The sequence below is a fragment of the Pollachius pollachius genome, assembly GCF_949987615.1.
Source record: "Pollachius pollachius genome assembly, chromosome: 12".
In the NCBI taxonomy this organism is placed as follows: domain Eukaryota; kingdom Metazoa; phylum Chordata; class Actinopteri; order Gadiformes; family Gadidae; genus Pollachius; species Pollachius pollachius.
Window position 1 is genome coordinate 17,803,408 of NC_136945.1, and position 20,856 is coordinate 17,824,263.

General features: G+C 54.3%; 1 protein-coding gene across 1 annotated transcript in view; it reads left to right on the forward strand.

The window, feature by feature from the left end:
• The window catches only part of col7a1 (collagen, type VII, alpha 1), a 64,752-nt gene extending 43,943 nt beyond the window's left edge, over positions 1-20,809 (forward strand). The window contains exons 74-116 of the mRNA XM_079747680.1: positions 18-62; positions 170-286; positions 425-496; positions 595-639; positions 2,170-2,205; positions 3,205-3,240; positions 3,860-3,904; positions 3,984-4,016; positions 4,129-4,191; positions 4,352-4,387; positions 5,078-5,158; positions 5,289-5,357; positions 5,841-5,876; positions 6,176-6,235; positions 6,341-6,385; positions 6,711-6,746; positions 8,044-8,079; positions 8,505-8,564; positions 8,910-9,035; positions 9,140-9,211; positions 9,385-9,420; positions 9,773-9,832; positions 9,924-9,968; positions 10,239-10,274; positions 10,388-10,423; positions 10,635-10,691; positions 11,390-11,461; positions 11,618-11,689; positions 11,880-11,915; positions 12,196-12,276; positions 12,912-12,965; positions 13,762-13,815; positions 13,953-14,015; positions 14,130-14,192; positions 14,287-14,403; positions 14,544-14,621; positions 15,776-15,829; positions 16,128-16,176; positions 17,322-17,399; positions 17,801-17,926; positions 18,896-19,159; positions 19,837-20,025; positions 20,398-20,809. Of these exons, the coding sequence (XP_079603806.1) occupies positions 18-62; positions 170-286; positions 425-496; positions 595-639; positions 2,170-2,205; positions 3,205-3,240; positions 3,860-3,904; positions 3,984-4,016; positions 4,129-4,191; positions 4,352-4,387; positions 5,078-5,158; positions 5,289-5,357; positions 5,841-5,876; positions 6,176-6,235; positions 6,341-6,385; positions 6,711-6,746; positions 8,044-8,079; positions 8,505-8,564; positions 8,910-9,035; positions 9,140-9,211; positions 9,385-9,420; positions 9,773-9,832; positions 9,924-9,968; positions 10,239-10,274; positions 10,388-10,423; positions 10,635-10,691; positions 11,390-11,461; positions 11,618-11,689; positions 11,880-11,915; positions 12,196-12,276; positions 12,912-12,965; positions 13,762-13,815; positions 13,953-14,015; positions 14,130-14,192; positions 14,287-14,403; positions 14,544-14,621; positions 15,776-15,829; positions 16,128-16,176; positions 17,322-17,399; positions 17,801-17,926; positions 18,896-19,159; positions 19,837-20,025; positions 20,398-20,429 (2,901 nt within the window). The 3' untranslated portion in view covers positions 20,430-20,809. The remainder of the gene's footprint in view (positions 1-17; positions 63-169; positions 287-424; positions 497-594; positions 640-2,169; positions 2,206-3,204; positions 3,241-3,859; positions 3,905-3,983; positions 4,017-4,128; positions 4,192-4,351; positions 4,388-5,077; positions 5,159-5,288; positions 5,358-5,840; positions 5,877-6,175; positions 6,236-6,340; positions 6,386-6,710; positions 6,747-8,043; positions 8,080-8,504; positions 8,565-8,909; positions 9,036-9,139; positions 9,212-9,384; positions 9,421-9,772; positions 9,833-9,923; positions 9,969-10,238; positions 10,275-10,387; positions 10,424-10,634; positions 10,692-11,389; positions 11,462-11,617; positions 11,690-11,879; positions 11,916-12,195; positions 12,277-12,911; positions 12,966-13,761; positions 13,816-13,952; positions 14,016-14,129; positions 14,193-14,286; positions 14,404-14,543; positions 14,622-15,775; positions 15,830-16,127; positions 16,177-17,321; positions 17,400-17,800; positions 17,927-18,895; positions 19,160-19,836; positions 20,026-20,397) is intronic.
• The last annotated feature ends 47 nt before the right edge of the window (positions 20,810-20,856 follow it).

Here is a 20,856-nt window from a genome sequence, read left to right on the forward strand (position 1 = left end):
CGGCCTTTCCCTTTCAGGGCAAAGCGGGGCTGACCGGGGCAGTTGGCCCCCCAGGTCCAAAGGTAAGGCCTCGTCGCGCCACCGTGGTCCCCATCAGTCCCGTACCGACCCATCTGTAGGTACGCCACGAGCTGGACAGCAGACACTGACGCCCCTCTGACCCCCGCAGGGCACGTCAACCGAGGCAGTCGTCACCGGAGCGCCGGGGGTGCGAGGCGTCCCTGGAGTCATGGGGCCCAAGGGAGAGCCCGGAGCCCCGGGAGCGCACGGGTCCAAGGGGGACCGGGTAAGGAGAGAGCTCCCAGACGGACCCAGAGGACCTCCTGGCCCGGTGGTCCGGCTCCCTCTCTGGTGACGTGTTAAAGAAGGTTTCTGGTGTGGTACGATGAGAGGAAGTGAGCTGGACCATGTGACTGCGTTGCAGGGCTTCGCGGGCTCCAGCGGGGATAAGGGAGAGCGGGGCGAGTCCGGCGAGCGAGGGCGAGACGGGTCTCAGGTAGGCGTCGCGGTCTGGAGCCGCTCAGAAGCTGTTATCAGTCAAACCCGATTGGGTTCACTTTGAGATGACACCGGGTTGTGATGTTTGGATTTCAGGGACCCACAGGGGAACCGGGGAAATCCGGTCAGGATGGGAAGCCGGTAAGTGGATCAGGGTCGTTATTGGTCAAAAGCGATTTATAAAAGAATTAACTTGTATTGTACTGTAATCACTTGCCTCTTGACTGCATGGTGGTCTTTAAAGACGTGAAATGGGACTGACGGAGCAGTGATGCTCGAAGGAAAACAGCATGAATATTTGATGTTTGGCTATGATGTGATTCTATATGTTGTTGTATTGTGTATTGTTGCATAGCTAACATATATGTATTTATATACATATGTATTTACTGTTTGTTTGTCAAGCACATCCTGTGATTTAACCATTGATGCTTTGTGTTCATAGCGATAACATTTGAACTTCAGTGGTCATCTTCAGGTGTTCAGCAGAAAGGGAACTCGCCTAACACAACGAGCACCTGACTGTTAGCATAATACAACTAGCCCCTGACTGTTAGCATAATACAACTAGCCCCTGACTGTTATCCTAATGCAACCAGCAGCACCTGACTGTTAGCCCAATTCAACCAGCAGCAGCTGTTAGCCTAATGCAACCAGCAGCACCTGGCTGTTAGCATAATACTGTACCAATCAGAGCTTGTTAAGGGGCTGGCCCAGCGTGAGGCGTCGGTCCTGGAGCGAGTGAGGGCGGGAGGAAGGGGGGAGGGGTGAGAGGAGGAGGTAGGGGGGGGGGAGAGGAGGTAGGGGGGAGGGGGGGAGGAGGTAGGAGGGGGGAGGGGGGGGGAGGAAGGGGGGAGGGGTGAGAGGAGGAGGGAGGGGGGGGGAGAGGAGGAGGGGGGGGGGAGGTAGGGGGGGGAGGGGGGGAGGAGGGAGGGGGAGAGGAGGTGGGGGGGAGGGGGGAGGAGGTAGGAGGGGGGAGGGGGGGGAGGTAGGAGGCGGGAGGGGGGGAGAGGAGGAGGGGGGGGAGGGGGGGGGAGGTAGGAGGGGGGATGGGGGGGGAAGAGGAGGTAGGGTGAGGGGAGTGAGGGTGAGAGCGAGTCCTCACGCTGTCCCGTTCTTCTTCCCTGCCCGCCGGGGGAGTAGGGTCCAGTAGGGCCTGCTGGTCGGCTAGGACTCCCAGTGAGTAAACCAGTTCACCAGTAAACCAGTGGCCAGGGCTCAGGGTGTGGAGCCTGGAGGAGGGGTGTGTGGTGGGGGAGGTGGGCTGATTGTTGGGGAGGCTGGGTTGCTATTGGACCAGCAGGTGGAGCTGTGTTTCCTCCTCTTCCTCGCTGGCGCTCTGCACATCCATGACGGTCGGACTTTGGCGGCTCCTCACTGACGCCTCAGTGAGGAGCCTCCTCCCCTTATGTCTTCATACCCTCCTCCTCTGTGTCTGCTCCTGTCGCCCATCTGTCCATCATACTGTCCTCCCCCTCTGCTTCTCTCTCTCTCTCTCTCTCTCTCTCTCTCTCTCTCTCTCTCTCTCTCTCTCTCTCTCTCTCTCCTCTCTTCTCTCTCTCCTGTCTTCTCTCTCTCTCTCGCTCTCCCTCTCCGTCTCTCTCTCTCTCTCTCTCTCTCTCTCTCTCTCTCTCTCTTTCTCTCTCTCTCTCTCTCTCTCTCTCTCTCTAGGGTATGCCTGGGTTCCCTGGAGTTCTGGGCAGACCGGTAGGTGCTCTTTAGGCTGGCTCTGTGTTGCTGTGGTTCTCCTGCTTGCCTTGAGAGGTGCAGTAGGCGTGCTTGTTGGCAAGGGATGAGACGCTCTCACACAAGAGAGACTAACTGATAAAAACATCTGCATCAGGCGCAGCCCGCCGGATCTGTTTTTGGGAGACCCCCCATTGTCTGGCCACCTGCCTGCCCTTCATTTGGACTTCAGAAAATATTCATCCTGACCACCTGTTCCCCAAGTGGTGTCCAATTCAGTGCCAGGATGAGGCTGAGGGTTAGAATCAGAGTTAGAGTGAAAGTAAGGGTGAGGGTTAGAGTTAGGTGAGGGTTAGAGTTAGTTGAGGGCAGAGTTAGGGTGAGAGTAAGAGTTGGGGTTAGAGTTACGGTTGGGGTTAGAGTTAGGGTTAGGATGAGGGTGAGGGTTAGAGGTAGGGTTAGGATGAGGGTAAGGGTTAGAGTTAGGGTGAATGTTAGAGTTAGGCTTAGTGTTAGGTGATGGTGAGGGTGAGAGTTACAGTTATGCGAAGGTTAGGGTGAGAGTTGGCGTTAAGGTTAGAGTTAGAGTTAGGGTTAGGGTTAGAGTGAGGGTTAGAGTTTGGTTGAGGGTTTGTTTGTATCCATTGTGTTACTGAGATGAGCGGGATGACGTGATGATTATGATATCTGCTTCATGTGCCTTGTGATTTCCTTCCGCTCTTGCGTGCACAAACTTATCTTATCTTATCTTTCAAAGCCTTTGTCTCGGTGCATGGCTTTGATTGAAAGTGAATCCTCCTGCATGTTTCGGTATGATGATGTAACAGGAGTCTACTCTTAGATAAAGTAGAAACTCTTTTTACTTTATACTAACATATCTTTAAATGGTTAAGAGGAGCCCATTTTTAAATACGCCACGATCAAAAGTGTGCTGTCTCTCTACTCACCGCATGTAACCCCTCTCCTCAACCAGCGTGAAGCTTTACTGCCTGACTACAGCATAGCCTTCTCTCTCCACAGGGAAACCCAGGAGAGACTGGGGTCAGAGGTCCCACAGTGAGTACCCCCACTCACTCACTCACTCACACAGACTGACACTCACACTGACTGACACTCAATTACAATTAGGGCATTTAGCAGACGCTTTTATCCAAAGCGACTTACATCGGTTAATATACACATTGACGGCAGAGTCAACCATGCAAGGCGACAGCCAGCTCGTCAGGAGCAGTTAGGGTTAAGTGTCTTGCTCAGGGACACATCAACAATCAGCTAGGAGGAGCTGGGGATCAAACTAGCGACCTTTCGGTACAAGGCACCTGCTCTACCTCCTGAGCTAAGCCGACGCACGACACGCTCACTCACTCACTCAAACTGACTGACACTCACTCACTAACTCACACTGACTGACACTCACTCACTCACTCAAACTGACTGACACTGACTCTCTCACTCACTCACTCACTCACTCACTCACTCACTCACTCACTCACTCACTCACACTGACTGACACTGACTCACTAACTCACTCACTTACTCACTCACTCACTCACTCACTCACTCACTTACTTACTCAGTCACTCACACTGACACTCACTGACAGACTGACTGAATGACTCACTGACTCAGACCAGCAGCCGCTGCTGTACTGATGTTTCCGTTGATGTTGATCTAGGGTCCGCTTGGCACCAACGGGCCCCCGGGACCCCCTGGAGTGAAGGTGAGCATGCACTTCACATTGACGCCACACACATCATGTGTTTGAGTCCACTTCACGCCATGCTTCATGTGATTGACAGGGCAACAACGGAATTCCAGGGGTGGGAGTCCAGGTAAGGCTTCACGTCTCCCCATCAATTGATCCGTCACTGTGAGGCGGCCATCTTTATTAAGCTGTACCATGTGGTGGGGGTCTGACCTGAGATCCTCCTCCCGTCCCTACAGGGTCCCCCCGGGGCCCAGGGGAGCACAGGACTGCCGGGGCCCGCCGGTCTTCCAGGAGCCGTGGTAAGCTGTCATACATCAAGCTAAGGGCCACTCTGGGCTAAAGGTTCTGTCTGTAGACCCCCTCTGGGCTGGAGGTCCTGCCTGTAGACCCCCTGTGGGCTTGAGGTCCTCTGGTTCTCTGCTGTGATCCTCATGCCCCGTGTCTGTCTCCGTCTCCCAGGGTCCTCAAGGCCCTCCTGGGCTGTCCGGCCAGGTGGTGAGTAGAGCTGTGGGGAGAAGAGCCCTCACCTACATGGACACCACTACACACAACCACTACACACAACCACTACACACAACCACTGCACACAACCACTGCACACAACCACTGCACACAAGCACTGCACACAACCACTGCACACAACCACTGCACACAACCACTACACACAACCACTGCACACAAACCTCACTGCATGGAAACAACACACAACCCTCACCTGCATGGAAACAACACACAAACCTCACTGCATGGAAACCACACACAAACCTCACTGCATGGAAACAACACACAACCCTCACTGCATGGAAACCACACACAAACCTCACTGCATGGAAACAACACGCAAACCCTACTGCATGGAAACAACACACAACCCTCACTGCATGGAAACAACACACAAAACCCTCACTGCATGGAAACCACACACAAACCTCACTGCATAGAAACAACACACAACCCTCACTGCATGGAAACCACACACAGACCTCACTGCATGGAAACAACACACAAAACCCTCACTGCATGGAAACCACTGCACTCAAACCTCACTACATGGAAACCACTGCACTCAAACCTCACTGCATGGAAACCACTGCACTCATCCCTTCGCTCTCCTCCACTTTTCAGCATTGGAGCCACGTTGACCTTTTGGCTTGACCTTTACAGTGAAGTGTGCCTACCCCACAGGGCGAGGGCGGCAAACCAGGGGTCCCCGGGAGGGACGGGGTACCAGGCAAGGAAGGAACCCCGGGACTGCCTGGAAAACAGGTGTGTGTGTGTGTGTGTGTATGTGTGTGTGTGAGTGTGTGATTTCCTTATATTGTGAGGCCTTCTGTTGTGTTTCCGGTTCCTCTTCAACCCTTCGTCTTCTTCCCCCCCCCCCCCCCCCCCCCCCCAGGGCATCGCTGGACCCTCAGGAGTGCCTGGATTAAAGGGGGAGCTGGGGGACAGTGGCCCCCCAGGGAAGGTAGCCAGCCTGTGTGTGTGTGTGCGTGTGTGCGTGCGTGCGTGCGTGCGTGCGTGCGTGCGTTCATGAGCTCTCAAAGGCTGCTTTATTATTAACAGTCTGATCCAATATTTACACGGGCTAACGGAGATGAGAATAGATGCGGGGTCCGGTTGAAGTAAACTCTCCCTCTCCATCATCTGGACTATGGGAGCCGTAGGAGGCTGGTTATGTTGCTGTTATGTCCTCCTCGTCTGTCGTCTTTATTAGCCTGTTTTACAGGGTTATTCTTAGTGCACCGCCGGTGCTTCAGGGGCCAACAGAGACTGTGATGAACCTACATGCCCTCAGCCCACGCAGAGCCCACCCGCTGTCTGAGGGCCCGACCCAGAGACGTGTAATGAAGAGCAAGCTTTCAGGAGCAGCTCCTGCATCGACCGCACTGTAAAGTGTACTTTTCCTTTACTGGTAATGACTGTCAATTTGTCTCCCCGTCTCCTCCAGAGTGTGGCCGGAGCTCCGGGGCCCAAAGGACGAGACGTAAGGAGATATTCATATCAAGCTTTATATCATCGGTGCTTTACTCTCATGTTCCCCCTGACCTTTGTGTGATTGTCAGGAGGAAGTGATGTTCTTTGGCTCTCCATAAGCATTCCAAGCCAGATGGAACCAGTATCACAAAGCACCCCTCCCCGCGGCTCAGTTCACTGAAGAACACCTTGATCGCTGTTAAACGCTCAACCAGAAACGCTGGGCTGTGATTTGAAGAGTCGTGTGTGTGAAATGCTCCAGACCTTTGTAGAACAGCCTTCCGACCTGATGTTCTTGTGTTGGATCAGGGGCTGCCGGGCCAAGCCCTCCCCGGGGTGACGGGAGAACGAGGTCTACCCGGTTTTAAGGTGCGTCTGCTCGACCCCTTAACCGTCGTGTCGTTGCCACCATCAATGCCCGTGGGTGGGGATCGCTCTCTAACACCGTCCTCCCTGCCCCTTGCTGCGGTTTAGGGCGACAAAGGAGAGAGGGGTCCAGCTGGGATCAAAGGAGACAGAGTAAGTAATACTACTGCTACTGCTCAGGTAGTAATGTAAACTACTGCTCCAGTAGTACTGTAAACTACTGCTCCACTATTATCGACCCACCGGCAATATATACAATATGTATGCCGCCTTGCACGGTTGTCCGCGCTGGTGTGTGACAACCACAAACCAACGGTGTGTGAATGTGTGTATGAATCGGTGAACGGGTGAATGTGTGTATGCATGGGTGAATGTCGGGCCGTGATTGCGAAGCACTTTGATTGGCCGTCGGTTAGGAAAGCGCCGTGCGAATGCAGGCCATTTTTATATATTTCTTTTGTTTTGTTTTGTCTTGTAGGCGCTGCCTGGAGACGACGGCAGCCCCGGAGAAGATGTAGGTATCAGATGAAGCACCGTGCTTTCACACCCCTGATCCCTGCTCACACTGCCATCCACGGGGGGGGGAGTGGGGGTGTTACAGGAACACCTTACCTCACCAGCGACACCTCTGAACTGTGTGGATGCTGACGTTGTGGAACCTATTCCCCTTGGGAGGGGGAGCTGTACCCCACGATCTGTGATACCTGATACCTCTGTAACCCTTTAGTACGGGGTACCCCAGGCCAGCCCGTTTGGGGTATAGCCCATCCGGTTGCGGCTAACATTATCAAATCGGACAAAAAATTTAAAAACAAAGCCAAGTGTGAACACCGCCATTCAGGCAATATTTGTACAGTCAAGGGGTTTGAGTCCCAGACTTTGATGTTAATGGCTTTCAGTCCTGGGTTTGTTGTTGAAACATAACACGGGACTCCGCACCATCTGGTTGCCACGGAAGTTAGTCAGATCCCTGAAAGATCCACAAATATTCAGAAGAGTTATCACACAAAGAAATGTTGGTGGTTTAATTTCCCCGCAAGACATAAAGGAGCAGCAAGAAGCAAGCTGTGGAGGCGGCCTGCATTAGCTGAAGTACAAGATGACATCGTGTTGAGGTGTTTGAACACAGTGGGTATCACGAGAGGAATCACGGCGGCATCATCACTGGGATAACGACACTGTTAGCGGAGCAGTTACCCTGGAGCAGCAGGGCCACAGATTGGTTTGTGATCACCATGTGCAGTTATTTAGTCATATAGTCAGTGGTTCACTTCCAGGACACTGCGTTCTGAGCGGTAATAACAACTCCTAGCACATTGTCATCGTGATTCTGCAGAACTCGACAGCTTGTAGCTTCTCATCAGTCCAGTGGTCAGGAGTCTTCAGTTAACAGCCCTATCATCGTGACAGGGGCCTCTCTGGGCCTCAAGGGGACTGTTAAAGAGCCTGTCTGGTGGCTTGCAGAGGCTTCAATCTGCCCCTACTACATTACTACTTCATTAGGTTCAATCTTTTGAATCGTATTGTTCTACCCCATCTTTTTATTTTCTCGTTTCTTAAACAAATGTACACTACTTATATCCTTGCTGTGTAAAGGCCGTATGAGTTATAAGTCTGTTCCACTAATAAGACGAGGGTATCACACCTCCCACGCTCAGCCTCTCGCACCGTTGTCCTGTAGTCATACAATCCATCTTTATTGTTTCATTAGTCCAGCTCCTCTGAACCTTTTAGTTATTACAGTCACAACAAACCAATGCTGGATGAGGTGCTGTTGGTCTCTTGACCGTTCTTCCCCTCTCTTCCCCTAGGGGGCCCAGGGTCCAGCAGGACCCAAAGGAGACAAGGTGAGCACACCGTTCACCACGCATCCTCCTTGAAATCCAGTTCCAGAGAGGTCGGGTACTTCTAGAAAAACACACCTCAGATGTATGTTAGACCTTCTCAATGCTGAAGGGTTTCACTCAGCGCAGCTTGTCCACTCGAAAGACTTGACATGCCATTTTACCCCTCGTTGACTTCCCATCTTGGATTCTACCCGGACCCATAACCCTGTTTACCCCACCTCCCCACAGCCGGCCTGCATCGTTAGCCCAACTGTGTCTTTATTCCCAAGATATTTCAGTGTGTTGACTCTGGACCTACTGACCGTAGAGAGATGTGCCCCCTGAGACACAAGCTTTACAATGATTCATGAGATGAGAAGGATGGCTCCGTCAGAAGTGGGTCAGCATGCCGTCGGTGAACGGACTCTGTGTTCCTTGTGTTCCAGGGAGATAAGGGTGTTGGTCTGGCCGGACCCTCTGGCCAGCAGGGACCTCAAGGTTTAAAGGTCAACATGCAACACAACAACCCCACTTACACCCCTAACATACACACACAGATTCCTCCGGATAATGTGTCACATGCTTCAGACTTGGTCTTAGTAATTTAAGATGAGATGAACGGTTTCTCCGGTTGTGTCAGCTGACCCCAGTCCTTTATTCTTTATTTCAAGGATAGCCCCTTGAGGTGTACTATCTAAATTCCGAGGGGTTTCTTACAAATAATGACAAACAATACAAACATAATAAAAAGTAAATACATAATACACACACCCATGCACACTCCAACAATGCTCCCCAAAGATAATCTCCCCACCAGGGCTGTGTTGTCTAACATCTGCCTCTTGTTTCAGGGAGATCCAGGTCTTCCTGGTCCCGCCGGGCCCCCGGGGGCCAGAGGTCTGTCGGGCAACGCGGGCCTGGCCGGCCTGAGAGGAGAGGTCGGGGAACCGGGCACCCCCGGAGCCCCTGGGGAGCGGGTGGGTCTCGACCTCAGAGCCTTCCTCCCTCACAGCGCTGGGTGTCAGAGTGATGAAGAGCTTCATACATGTATCTTCATCTCTTCTCCTCTCTGTGTCTGCAGGGTCTCCCCGGGTTCTCAGGGCGGGTCGGCACCCCGGGGGTTCCCGGTCCGGCCGGGACCCTAGGGCCAGCGGTGAGTTCACCCACTCACTCCTACCGTCAACAGAGAGAGGCAGGAGCTATGAATGTAGTGGGGCGGTGGGCCGAGGCCGGCTGATGACCCCCCCGGCCCTCAGCCTTCCTCTGCTCCTCTTCAGTAAACATGGAGGGTGGGGTTAATGTTGTACATTTCTTTGTGTTCTCTAGGGCGCGCCAGGTCTTGATGGAGGAAAAGGAGACAAGGTGAGCTGGCAAACCCTCAAGAAGCCATCACAACCTCCACCACAACCTCCACCACAACCTCCACCACAACCTCCACCACAACCTCCACCACAACCTCCATCTAACCTCCACCACAACCTCCACCACAACCTCCACCACAACCTCCACCACAACCTCCATCACAACCTCCACCACATCCTCCACCACAACCTCCACCACAACCTCCACCACAACCTCCACCACAACCTCCACCACAACCTCCATCACAACCTCCGTCAGGACATCCATCAGAACCCCTCAGGACGTCCTGTAGCAGGACGCGCCCCTGCCGGCCAGCGGTGTGTAACACTTCTCCTCCTCTTCTCCTCCACAGGGGGAGGTCGGCATGGGGGTCCCAGGGCTGAGAGGAGAGAGGGGGACCCCAGGCGCCAGGGTAAGTGCTGTCAGGTCCCGGTCGGTTGGAGGTGAAGCTCAGTAGCGTCCTGAATGCGCCTCATGTTGACGCTGTGTTCTCGGGGTTGCAGGGTGAAGAGGGCCGGGCGGGGGAGAACGGAGAGCGCGGGCCCACGGTCAGTACCCCAATCTGAGGATCCCTCCTCCCGGAGGACCTACATGGAACCAGAAGGTTCTGGTTCATATCTTAGCACTGGAACTGAACTGGTTTAAAGGAAGCCATAAACCTTTATGGGAGGAGCGCATCATTACCAGCTGCTCTGAGAGGAGGTTAAGGTTAAGGTTGAGTTAAAGTGTAGTTCAGGTGTATCCCCCAGGTGTCTGTGACCCGCGGTAACAGGCAGCATGAGATGAGCTGCTTGGTAATTGAACGTTTGGTCCCTTAGGGTCCTGCCGGTAGCCGTGGCGACCGAGGAGACAAGGTAACCGTGTCCTTCAGCACGTTTACAACATCCCCGCGGTGATGGGGCTCATGTTTTGACATCGACGTGATCGACGCGTTGGAATGACATGTCATGTTTTCACTTTATTACAGGGAGAGTTGGGACCACAAGGAGACAAAGGAGAGAAGGTAGGACAACCCCGCACGTTTTGTCTGTGTGTGTGTGTGTGTGTGTGTCTGTGTGTGTGTGTGTGTGTGTGTGTGTGAATCCATCTTGTGATTGAGGAGACGGTGGTGATGATCTGCCTGTGGGACCAAGAGGACCCTCCTCATATTTGGGGGGGGGGGGGGGTCTATTGCTGCTGCCGCTGCTGCTAACGTCCTTCTTCTCCCTCCACAGGGGGACACTCTGCTGGTGGGGGGACCCCCCGGAGACAAGGGCAACAAAGGGGAGCTGGTCAGTGAACCCACCACACCCACATCACACCCCTATCACCCCACACCACACCCCTATCACCCCACACCACACCCCTATCACCCCACACCACACCCCTATCACCCCACACCACACCCCTATCACCCCACACCACACCCCTATCACCCCACACCACACCCCTATCACCCCACACCACACCCCTATCACCCCACACCACACCCCTATCACCCCACACCACACCCCTATCACCCCACACCACACCCCTATCACCCCACACCACACCCCTATCACCCCACATCACACCCCTATCACCCCACACCACACCCCTATCACCCCACACCACACCCCTATCACCCCACATCACACCCCTATCACCCCACACCACACCCCTATCACCCCACACCACACCCCTATCACCCCACATCACACCCCTATCACCCCACACCACACCCCTATCACCCCACATCACACCCCTATCACCCCACATCACACCCCCATCACCCTACACCACACCCCTATCACCCCACATCACACCCCTATCACCCCCATCACACCCCTATCACCCCACACCACACCCCTATCACCCACACCACACCCCTATCACCCACACCACACCCCTATCACCCCACATCACACCCCTATCACCCCGACCACACCCCCACCACACCCCCATCACTCCCCCTCCACCCCTCCCTGTGACTCTGTGTTCTGTCCTGCAGGGCGACCGCGGCGCTAAAGGGCTGCAGGGCGAGAAGGGCCTGAAGGGCCAGGAGGGGCCGTCGGGGGAGCAGGTGAGCCAGGGGCCCGCCTCCGTCCAGGCCACGCCCCGTCCAGGCCACGCCCCTTAGAGGTGTTTCCAGAGATAAAGCTGTGTGTGTGTGTGTGTGTGTGTGTGTGTGTGTGTGTGTGTGTGTGTGTGTGTGTGTGTGTGTGTGTGTTTTCATCAGGGTCTGCGGGGGGAGCCTGGAGAGAGGGGGTCCACAGGGTTCCAGGGGGCCCGGGGCCCCGGGGGGCAAAAGGTAACACACACACACACACACACACACACACACACACACACACACACACACACACACACACACACACACACACAGAAACTAAATAATAATATTAAATAATCAAACAATGAATGGTCTGAAAATCACATTAATGCAAAGTGAATTGTAAATACTGAGTGAAAGGGTCTCTCTCTCTGTCTCACTCCTCAAGGGAGAGGCTGGGCTCCACGGGGTGCCTGGAGAATCGGTGAGTCCGTCTTCCTCCTCCTTCCCGCCTCCTCCTCTTCGTCTTCATCCTATTCTTCGTCCTGTTCTTAAAGAGAGCTGATGGGATTGGTCTGTTCTTAGAGACAGCTGATGAGATTGGTCTGTTCTTAAAGAGGGCTGATGTGATTGGTCTATTCAGAGAGACAGCATATGTGATTGGTCGGTTCAGAGAGACAGCTGATGTGATTGGTCTGTTCTTTTTAAACAGCTGATGTGATTGGTCTGTTCTTTGAGACAGCTGATGTGATTGGTTCTCTCAGGGTTCCCCAGGGAAGGACGGACTGTCCGGGCTCCGAGGGGAGGAGGGAGAGATTGGATTAAGTGGACCTCGAGGAATAAAGGTATTTGAATGTGTGTGTGTTTTATCTGTGCATGCTATTGTTGGTGTGTGTATGTGGCTTAGTGTGTGTGTGTTTGTATGTGTGTAGTGTGTGTCTGCCTTTGTATCTTGTGTGTGTGTGTGTGTGTGTGTGTGTGTGTGTGTGTGTGTGTGTGTGTGTGTGTGTGTGTGTGTGTGAATGGTGTTCCTTCCTGTTTGATGTTGAACTGGGAGAGACAGGTCCCAGCCTGTACCGGACAGGTCACAGCCTGGTCCCTCCGGAGAGCAGACATCCTGCAGTGAGACGAGATCCCCCAGAGAGGTTCTAGTGTTTCAGCAGCCTGTTCCAGCATATCCTCTCCTCCCACTTTTCTGTCCACAAAGTGAAACGTTTTCTGTCCACTGAGGCTTTACAACTAATGGCAGTGAGAGTGATGACTCACAAGGTGATGAGTATTCCTGGGAGCAGTGTGTGTGATTGTGTGTGTGTGTGTCTGTGTGTGTGTGTGTGTGTGGGTGTGTGTGTGTATGTGTGTGTGTGTGTGGGGGGGGCCCTATAGAAAGCCCTGCTGGGCTCAATTACAGGTTTGGTGTATTTTCTGTCCTCTGAGTCACAACCATGTGTATGTGTGTCATGTGACCATCTTGTGTTTCCAGGGCGACCGCGGGCCCAAGGGATCCTGTGGAGCGGACGGTGCCAAGGGAGACAAGGTGAGACAGGGAGGGGGAGAGAGAAGGTGAGACAGGGAGTGGGAGGGAGACAGGGAGGGGAGGAGAGACGGTGGGGGAGAGACAGGGAGGGGGAGAGAGACAGGGAGGGGGAGGGAGAGACAGGTAGGGGAAGAGAGACGGGTAGGGGAGAGAGACAGGGAGGGGAAGAGAGACAGGGAGGGGAAGAGAGAGACAGGGAGGGGAAGAGAGAAACGGGGAGGGGGGAGAGACAGGGAGGGGGGGAGAGATGGGGGGGGAGAGTGACAGGGAGGGGGAGAGAGACACCATGGTGTGTGAGGCGGCGGGGGAGGAGGGAGGAATGTGTGACATGATGAGATTCTGTAATCCATCAGTTCTCAGCCGCGGGGCGATGGACCCGCTGAGCTCATCAGACACCAGGGGAGAAGTTAGCCCAGCGGAGACGCTGTACATAGGCTGTAGGCTGGGCGCCACTGTTGAACACCCGTTAATGTTAATCAACCGAACATGCTAGGTATCTTGGCATGTTAATTAACCTGGCATGCTAAGTATCCTAGCATGTTAATTAACCTAACATGCTAAGTATCCTGGCTAGCATGTTAATTAACCTAACATGCTAAGTATCCTAGCATGTTAATTCACTTAATACGTTCAGTACCCTAGAATATTAATGAATCTAACATGTTCAGTACCCTAGAATGTTAATTTACCAAACATGCCAGAGTATCCCAGAATGTTTATTCGTCCAACATGTTAAGTATCCTAGCCTGTTTATTAGCCTAACATGTCTTCTGGATGATCCGCGTTCATCTTTCAGGGTGACGGTGGGGCGCACGGGAGGCCAGGCCCCCCGGGGCGGGGGGGAGAGAAGGTATGAGACGCAGCCTGCAACACAACGCAGCAGGATATTAACATGCTCCATGTTAGCGTCACATCACAGCAGCATCACATGCTCCATGTTAGCATCACGTGCTCCATCACGTGTTGAAGCCCTGATTCTGCTTGCAGGGGGACGCCGGCCCTACAGGGGGCACTGGGAGCCCGGGGAAGGAAGGACTGATCGGCCCCAAGGTACTGTACATGTGGCTGGTGTTGACCAGGGCCGGGCCACCCTTCAATGGTCCTGGGGTTCCAGTTGTAGAAGGCACTGAGGCGCAGGGTGGCTGATGTTTCCCGTGCTTTCAGGGGGACCGTGGATTCGATGGAGTGTTGGGGAGCAAAGGGAGTCAAGGGGAGAAGGGCGAACGGGTGAGGCCTGCAGACAGACTCTCCAACGCACTGCGTCACCTCTGCTTCCTGTCCTTCTGCTGACCTTCAACCCTCTGTGTGTGTGCCGTCACAGGGCCCCCCCGGGATCCCGGGCCCCACCGGCCCCCGGGGCGTCGACGGGGCCGCTGGCCTGACCGGAACCCAAGGCCCCAGTGGGTCCAAGGGCCCCGAGGGGCTCCAGGGTCAGAAGGTGATTACCTCTGGCCTCATTCGTGCTATCAGAAAGTGTGTGTCTCCATGGCAACGGTGTATTGTGTGTGTCCATGGCAACACGCAGAGTGTGTGTTCCTCCCGTAACCCAGTGGCGATGGTTTGTGTGTCCCTCTGCAGGGTGAGAGAGGGCCGGTCGGCCCCGCCATGATGGGGCCCCGCGGGGTCCCCGGCATCCCAGGGGTCCGGGGGCAGCAGGTGGGTCCAAACACACCTAATGAGACCGCCCTCACCAGAACCAGATCCATACACAGCTGAACCAGATCCTCACACCTGAACCAGATCCTCCACACTCACCTGAACCAGATCCCCACACCTGAACCAGATCCCCACACCTGAACCAGATCCTCACACTCACCTGACCCAGATCCCCACACCTGAACCAGATCTTCCACTCTCCCCTGAAAGCGTCCCGTTCAGTTCAGCAGAGCCTCCACCCCTCATCAGGAGGTTCTGTTGTGCAGTCGGATATGGCCGCACGCACGCACGCTGCGGAGGCTAATTAATGCCCTCGGGGGGGGGGCAGGAAGCCGGCTCCTTAATGCCCTATGGGGGCAGGAAGCCGGCTCCTTAATGCCCTATGGGGGCAGGACGCCGGCTCCTTAATGTCCTATGGGGGCAGGACGCCGGCTCCTTAATGTCCTCGGGGGTCAGGAAGCCGGCTCCTTAATGTCCTCGGGGGGGCAGGAAGCCTCCTTAATGTCCTTGGGGGGGCAGGAAGCCAGCTCCTTAATGCCCTTTGGTGGCAGGAAGCCGGATCCTTAATGTCCTCGGTGGGGGCAGGAAGCTGGCTCCTTAATGTCCTCGGGGGGGGCAGGAACTGGAAGCCGGCTCCTTAATGCCCTATGGGGGCAGGAAGGTGGCTCCTTAATGCCCTATGGGGGGGCAGGAACTGGAAGCCGGCTCTTTAATGCCCTATGGGGGGGGCAGGAAGCCGGCTCCTTAATGCCCTATGGGGGGACGGGAAGCCGGCTCCTTAATGCCCTATGGGGGGGGGCAGGAAGCCGGCTCCTTAATGCCCTATGGGGGCAGGAAGCCGGCTCCTTAATGTCCTCGGGGGGGCAGGAAGCTGCGGGTTACGGAGTTACTTGTGCCATAGGAGGAGGAGGAGAAGAATCCCTTCTGACTGAAGGGTCAAGGGAAGACGTTTCAGACGCCCTGGCTCCATGATGTGGTGTCACCGGTGTTAATGAAGTTGGAGCCACTGTCAGTGTGTGGTGTGTGTGTGTGTGTGAGTGTGTGTGTGAGTGTGAGTGTGTGTGTGTGCGCGTGCCTGTGAGTGTGTGTGTGTGTTTGTGTATGTGTGTGTGTGAGTGAGTGAGTGAACTGATACCTCCTTCCTTGTGCTGCAGGGAGAGTTGGGTCCAGATGGCATGAAGGGAGAAAGAGGAGACCAGGGCTTGACGGTCAGTAGTCAGAGACACACACACTTAGATTAACACACACACACACACACACACACACACTCAAATCTACACACACACACACACACACACTCAGATCGGCACACACACACACACACACGCTCAGAATACACACACGCATGCACACACAAACACACACACACACAGACACAGACAAATACTCAGAAATGTCCCTCCGTCATACACAAACACACACACAGGGACACATGCCGACACACACACACACACCACCATGGATGACTTGGTATGAAGGCTCTTGGCTCTCGTCCCACCCCTCCAGGAGGACGACATCAAAGACTACATCCGACTGGAGATGAGTCAGCACTGCGGTGGGTCCCGCCGTGGATGTGGCGTTTCAGTTTGCACACGTTGAACTCGGAGCAAGTCGTCCCATTTCAGTCACCGGCTGGCTCCGGAGTCGTCTGTAATCAATCACGCAGCGAGGCTGCCATCAAGTACAAGCCCTCGTGATTCCTCACGGACTGACCTTTACCTCTTTTCTCTTCCGTCTCCTTCCCCCCACTGTCCTCCTGTCCATCTGCACCGCCCCCGCAGCGTGTGGAGGTAAGTGAGCCCTCGAAGAAGGCCGGCAGATGGGTGGTGGTGGTGGCGTGTGGGTGGTCGAGGTGGTGGTGGTGGTGGTGGTGGTGGTGGTGTGCAGGAGGGGCTTGGTACACAAGGGCAATAATTAGCATGAGTCATTCTTACTTTAGTGCATCTACAGCTCGAAAGGGAGGGGAGGGGTTGAGGGGTTGAGGAGGAGGAGGATGGGAGAGTAGGGGAGGGGGAAGATGGGGGGAGAAGGGGAGGAGGAGGAGGACGAAGAGAAGGAGGGGGGAGGAGGAGGAGGGGGGAGGAGGAGGAAACCAACAGGAACCGTTGCTATGTTTGTCTTTTTGCTGCACAAATGCGGTTCTCACCCATGACATTAGCATTCGGTGTCATTTAAATACAAATAAGATGTGCTAGATCAACCTCCCAGACGCTGAGTGCGTTGCCCTGTATAGAAACTACCTCATTAGCGGCAGTCTTCAGGTAATAACCACACGTTGAGTACTGGAGTACTGCTTCCTCCAGGCTGCAGAAGTTGCTGTTACAGAACTATTATTCACTCTGATTATTATGCGAATTGTATTCCACATTGCCCATTAAACTCTGCATAGACACTCATCATATTCATTATATACTGTATTATCTGGTGGTCTGAGGGTCTACAGGTCTACAGGCATGGGGGTCTACAGGCATGGGGGTCTACAGGTCTGGGGTCTACAGGTCTTGTGGTCTGGGGTCTACAGGTCTGGGGGTCTCCATGTCTTTCTGATTGATGGTTTTCTGTTCCTAGGGTTCTTTGTTGCACGTCACTAACCCTAACCCTGTTGATTCCTGTACCCCCACCTTTCCCCTGGTACCCCCCCCCCCCCCGGTGCCCCCTCCCTGTGTGTCCCCCCCCTCCCCCCGCCTGGCTCTCTCTCAGGTCTAGTCTCACAACCTCAGACCCGGCCGGGGGTCCGCAGGCCCGCCCCTGAGCAACAGCTGGCCAAGGTGGAGGACGGTGAGTCCCTGTGCCGCCCCCCAATGCCCCCCCTACCCCTAACTGTCCCCTAACCCCGGACAGAAGCCCTCTGTGAACCTGGTGGTTTTCTGAGATAGAAAACAGAGGACTCTGTCAGCGCGCCGCGACCCCCCAGCTCCAGTGCTAGGTCTGGGGGTAGACCCGGTCTGGTGGTAGACCTGGTCTGGTCTGATACCAGACCCGGTCTGGTGGTAGACCTGGTCTGGTGTAGAACCAGTCTGGTCTGGTGAAGACCCGGTCTGGTCGTAGACCTGGTCTGGTGTAGAACCGGTCTGATGAAGACCCGGACCAGACCGGGTCTGGTGTAGAACCGGTCTGGTGAAGACCCGGTCTGGTCTGGTGGTAGACCCGGTCCGGTACCCCTCTCTCTGTCCCCCCAGGCCGGGAGCTCCGCATGGTGGTGAACACTAATGACCCGGACTACGAACACATCTACTCCATCGAGGCCTACGACGAGCCGGCCGAGAACACGCCCCTCCTGATGGCCCTGACCAATCAGAGCGACGGTACTCTTCCTCTCTGTCTGTCTGTCGGTCTGTCTATCTGTCTGTCTGTGTCTCTCTCTATCTCTCTCTCTCTCTCTCTCTCTCTCTCTCTCTCTCTCTCTCTCTCTCTCTCTCTCTCTCTCTCTCTCATATCATATATTCAGTTATTAAATACTATATATATCGAAAGTCAAATCTGGAATCTGAGAGTGTATAAAAAGTCCAGTATCCCCTATGATGATAAAGTGTAATTGATTGAAAAGACAGAGAAAGTGATGTTTCACATATCGAAATGTGTGTTAGTGGTTAAAGTCCAGAGTCTGTTAATGGGGAGTTTGATGTCCTTCTCTCATCAGGTGAGAATCTGGCTCATTGTTGTATTTCTCCCAACAGATAATACAGTTTGTTAGCGACAGGACTGTCTTTAAAGTCCTTGCATGCCTTTGTAATTCATGGGAAGTGTGTGTTCATGATGTCTTGGTACGAATGGCGGGAAGTTAGGACGTGCAGCTCAGTTTCCAGTTGGTTTGTGTGCAGTTTTGGGAGCACAGTCTGTCTTCTCTTTGGAGCCAAGTCTGTCTCTGGCGTCCCTTCTCCATGGCCAGGCTGTGTTCACTGAGTCTCTTTACTAGATCACTCCCTCACTCACTTACTCACTCGCTCACTCACTTACTCACTCACTCACTCACTCGCTCGCTCGCTCGCTCACTCACTCACTCACTCACTCACTCACTCACTCACTCACTCACTCACTCACTCACTCACTCACTCACAGTCTGCGCTGCACACCCTGTCTCCTCATCGATCTTCCTCACCGTCTTCCTCATCAACTTCCTCATCATCTTCCTCAGCACCACTTATTTTGGTGTCTTTGTTATGTATATGGTATTTTTTAAAAGGTGTGTGTGTGCGGGTGTGTGTTTGTGTGTGTGCGTGTATGTGTGTGTGTGTGTGATCCTGTGTGTGCGTGCATGTGTGTATCGTCAACAGGGGTGACTGAAAGAATCTTACAAGACAAAAAACTCCCAGTTGAACCAAACAAACCGGCCAGAACCGGCCCAGTGAACCCGGCCCGACCCAGTGCTCTGAACCCAGCCCGACCTGGGCCACTGACCCCAGCCCGCGCTGGGGTTCAGCAGGCAGGGAGGGTCGCGGCACAGGGGGCACAGGGGGCACTGGGGGCGCTGGGGCTGATCCCACGGAAGGCAGTTGAGCCCAAGTCAGTCAGGCCCAAGAGGGGCGTCGCCGAGGAAGGTAAAGCACTTTGGATCTTCTGAGGATCACTAAAAGGGTCGTTCCATCACGGCTCCGCATGCTGCCTGCCCCCCCGTCAGGATGCCGCTCCAACCTCCTAAAGACGCGTTTAGAGGGGAACGGGTGCCTGGTCATGATCTTAAATCAGTTAAATGAGCGGACGAGGCTGTCTGGTGAAGCAGGGTCTGGCTCCAGTGTTGTGGCATGATGGGCTCCACTCTCCTCCACGGCTCCTGCTGCTTCTAATTGCTTTTCTGCATAAGGTTATTTGTCTTGCCCCCCCCCACCAACATGCACACAAACACACACACAGACACACACACACACACATACACATTCATTATTCATGATGAATGTGTTTGCATGTGTCTGCATGTGTTATGCTTATGTTTCTATCTATGTCTGCGTGCATGTGTGTGCATGCTGTTCTTCGTGTAAATGTATGTGTGTAAATGTGTCTTTGCGTGTGTGTGTGTGTGTGTGCATTTGTGTGTGTGTGTGCACGGGGGGGGCGTGTTTGTGCGTGCGTGCGTGTCTGTGTGTGAGTGTGTGCATGCATGTGTGTGTCTGTGTTTGTGTGTGTGTCTGTGTCTCTGTCTGTATGTGTGTGTGTATATGCGTGTGTGTGTGTGTGTGTCTATGTGCGTGTGTGCGCACGTGTCTGCGTGTGTGTGTAGACCCTGCCGCAGCAGAGCCCTGCCTGCTCCCCATGGACGAGGGCGGCTGCGGCCGCTACTCTCTGCGCTGGTACTTCAACCCGCGGGCGGCCGCCTGCCGACCCTTCGTCTACAGCGGCTGTGGCGGCAACGCCAACCGCTTCCTGGAGCTGGAGGACTGTGAGGAGCGCTGCCTGATGGAGCCCGCAGGTACGCACACACACACACACACACAGACACACACGCACGCACGCGTACACACGCACACGCACATACACACACACGCACATGCATAGACACACACACACGCACAGACACACACACACGCCCGCACACACACACACACGCACATACACACACGCACATGCATAGACACACACACACACACACGCGCGCACACACACACACAGACACACACACACGCACATGCATAGACACACACACACACATACACACGCGCGCGCACACGCACAGACACACACACACACACACACACGCTCACTCACACATGCACACAAAGACAGACTGACAGACAGACAGACAGACACGTGGCCCACCCGTCTGATGTGTTCCATAAAGCAGGAGGTCCTCCCGGGGAGAGGTTGGAGCGATGAACGAGGGACCTCCTCCTCAGCAAGGGGAACCCCCCCCGCCCCCTCTCTGAGTGACGCCCCCTACAGCTGATTCGTCTCAGCCTCCACGATGGATTCTTATTTATTTATTACCGACCGTGTCCGGCTCCGTGTTGCATGTTACCCAGGGAACCGTTCTGCCCAGGGGGCTCCTCGTTACTTTATCATGTCCGGAGTCTTGTTCTTTGTTCAGCTCACCCCGGTGTTAACGGATCTCTAGTCCAAATGAAGAGTGGAGCAGTCAGCCTGTTGTAAATATGTTCTCATCAGTCACCGTGACTGCGTGTTTTACTGCTCCAAAAGGTGCTATTTTTTAAAGGTATTTTTGTACTGTATGCGATGAGAAATGTATTCCTCTACAAACAAACTGACATGAATATTTGTAATAAACTCATATTGTATCTTCTTA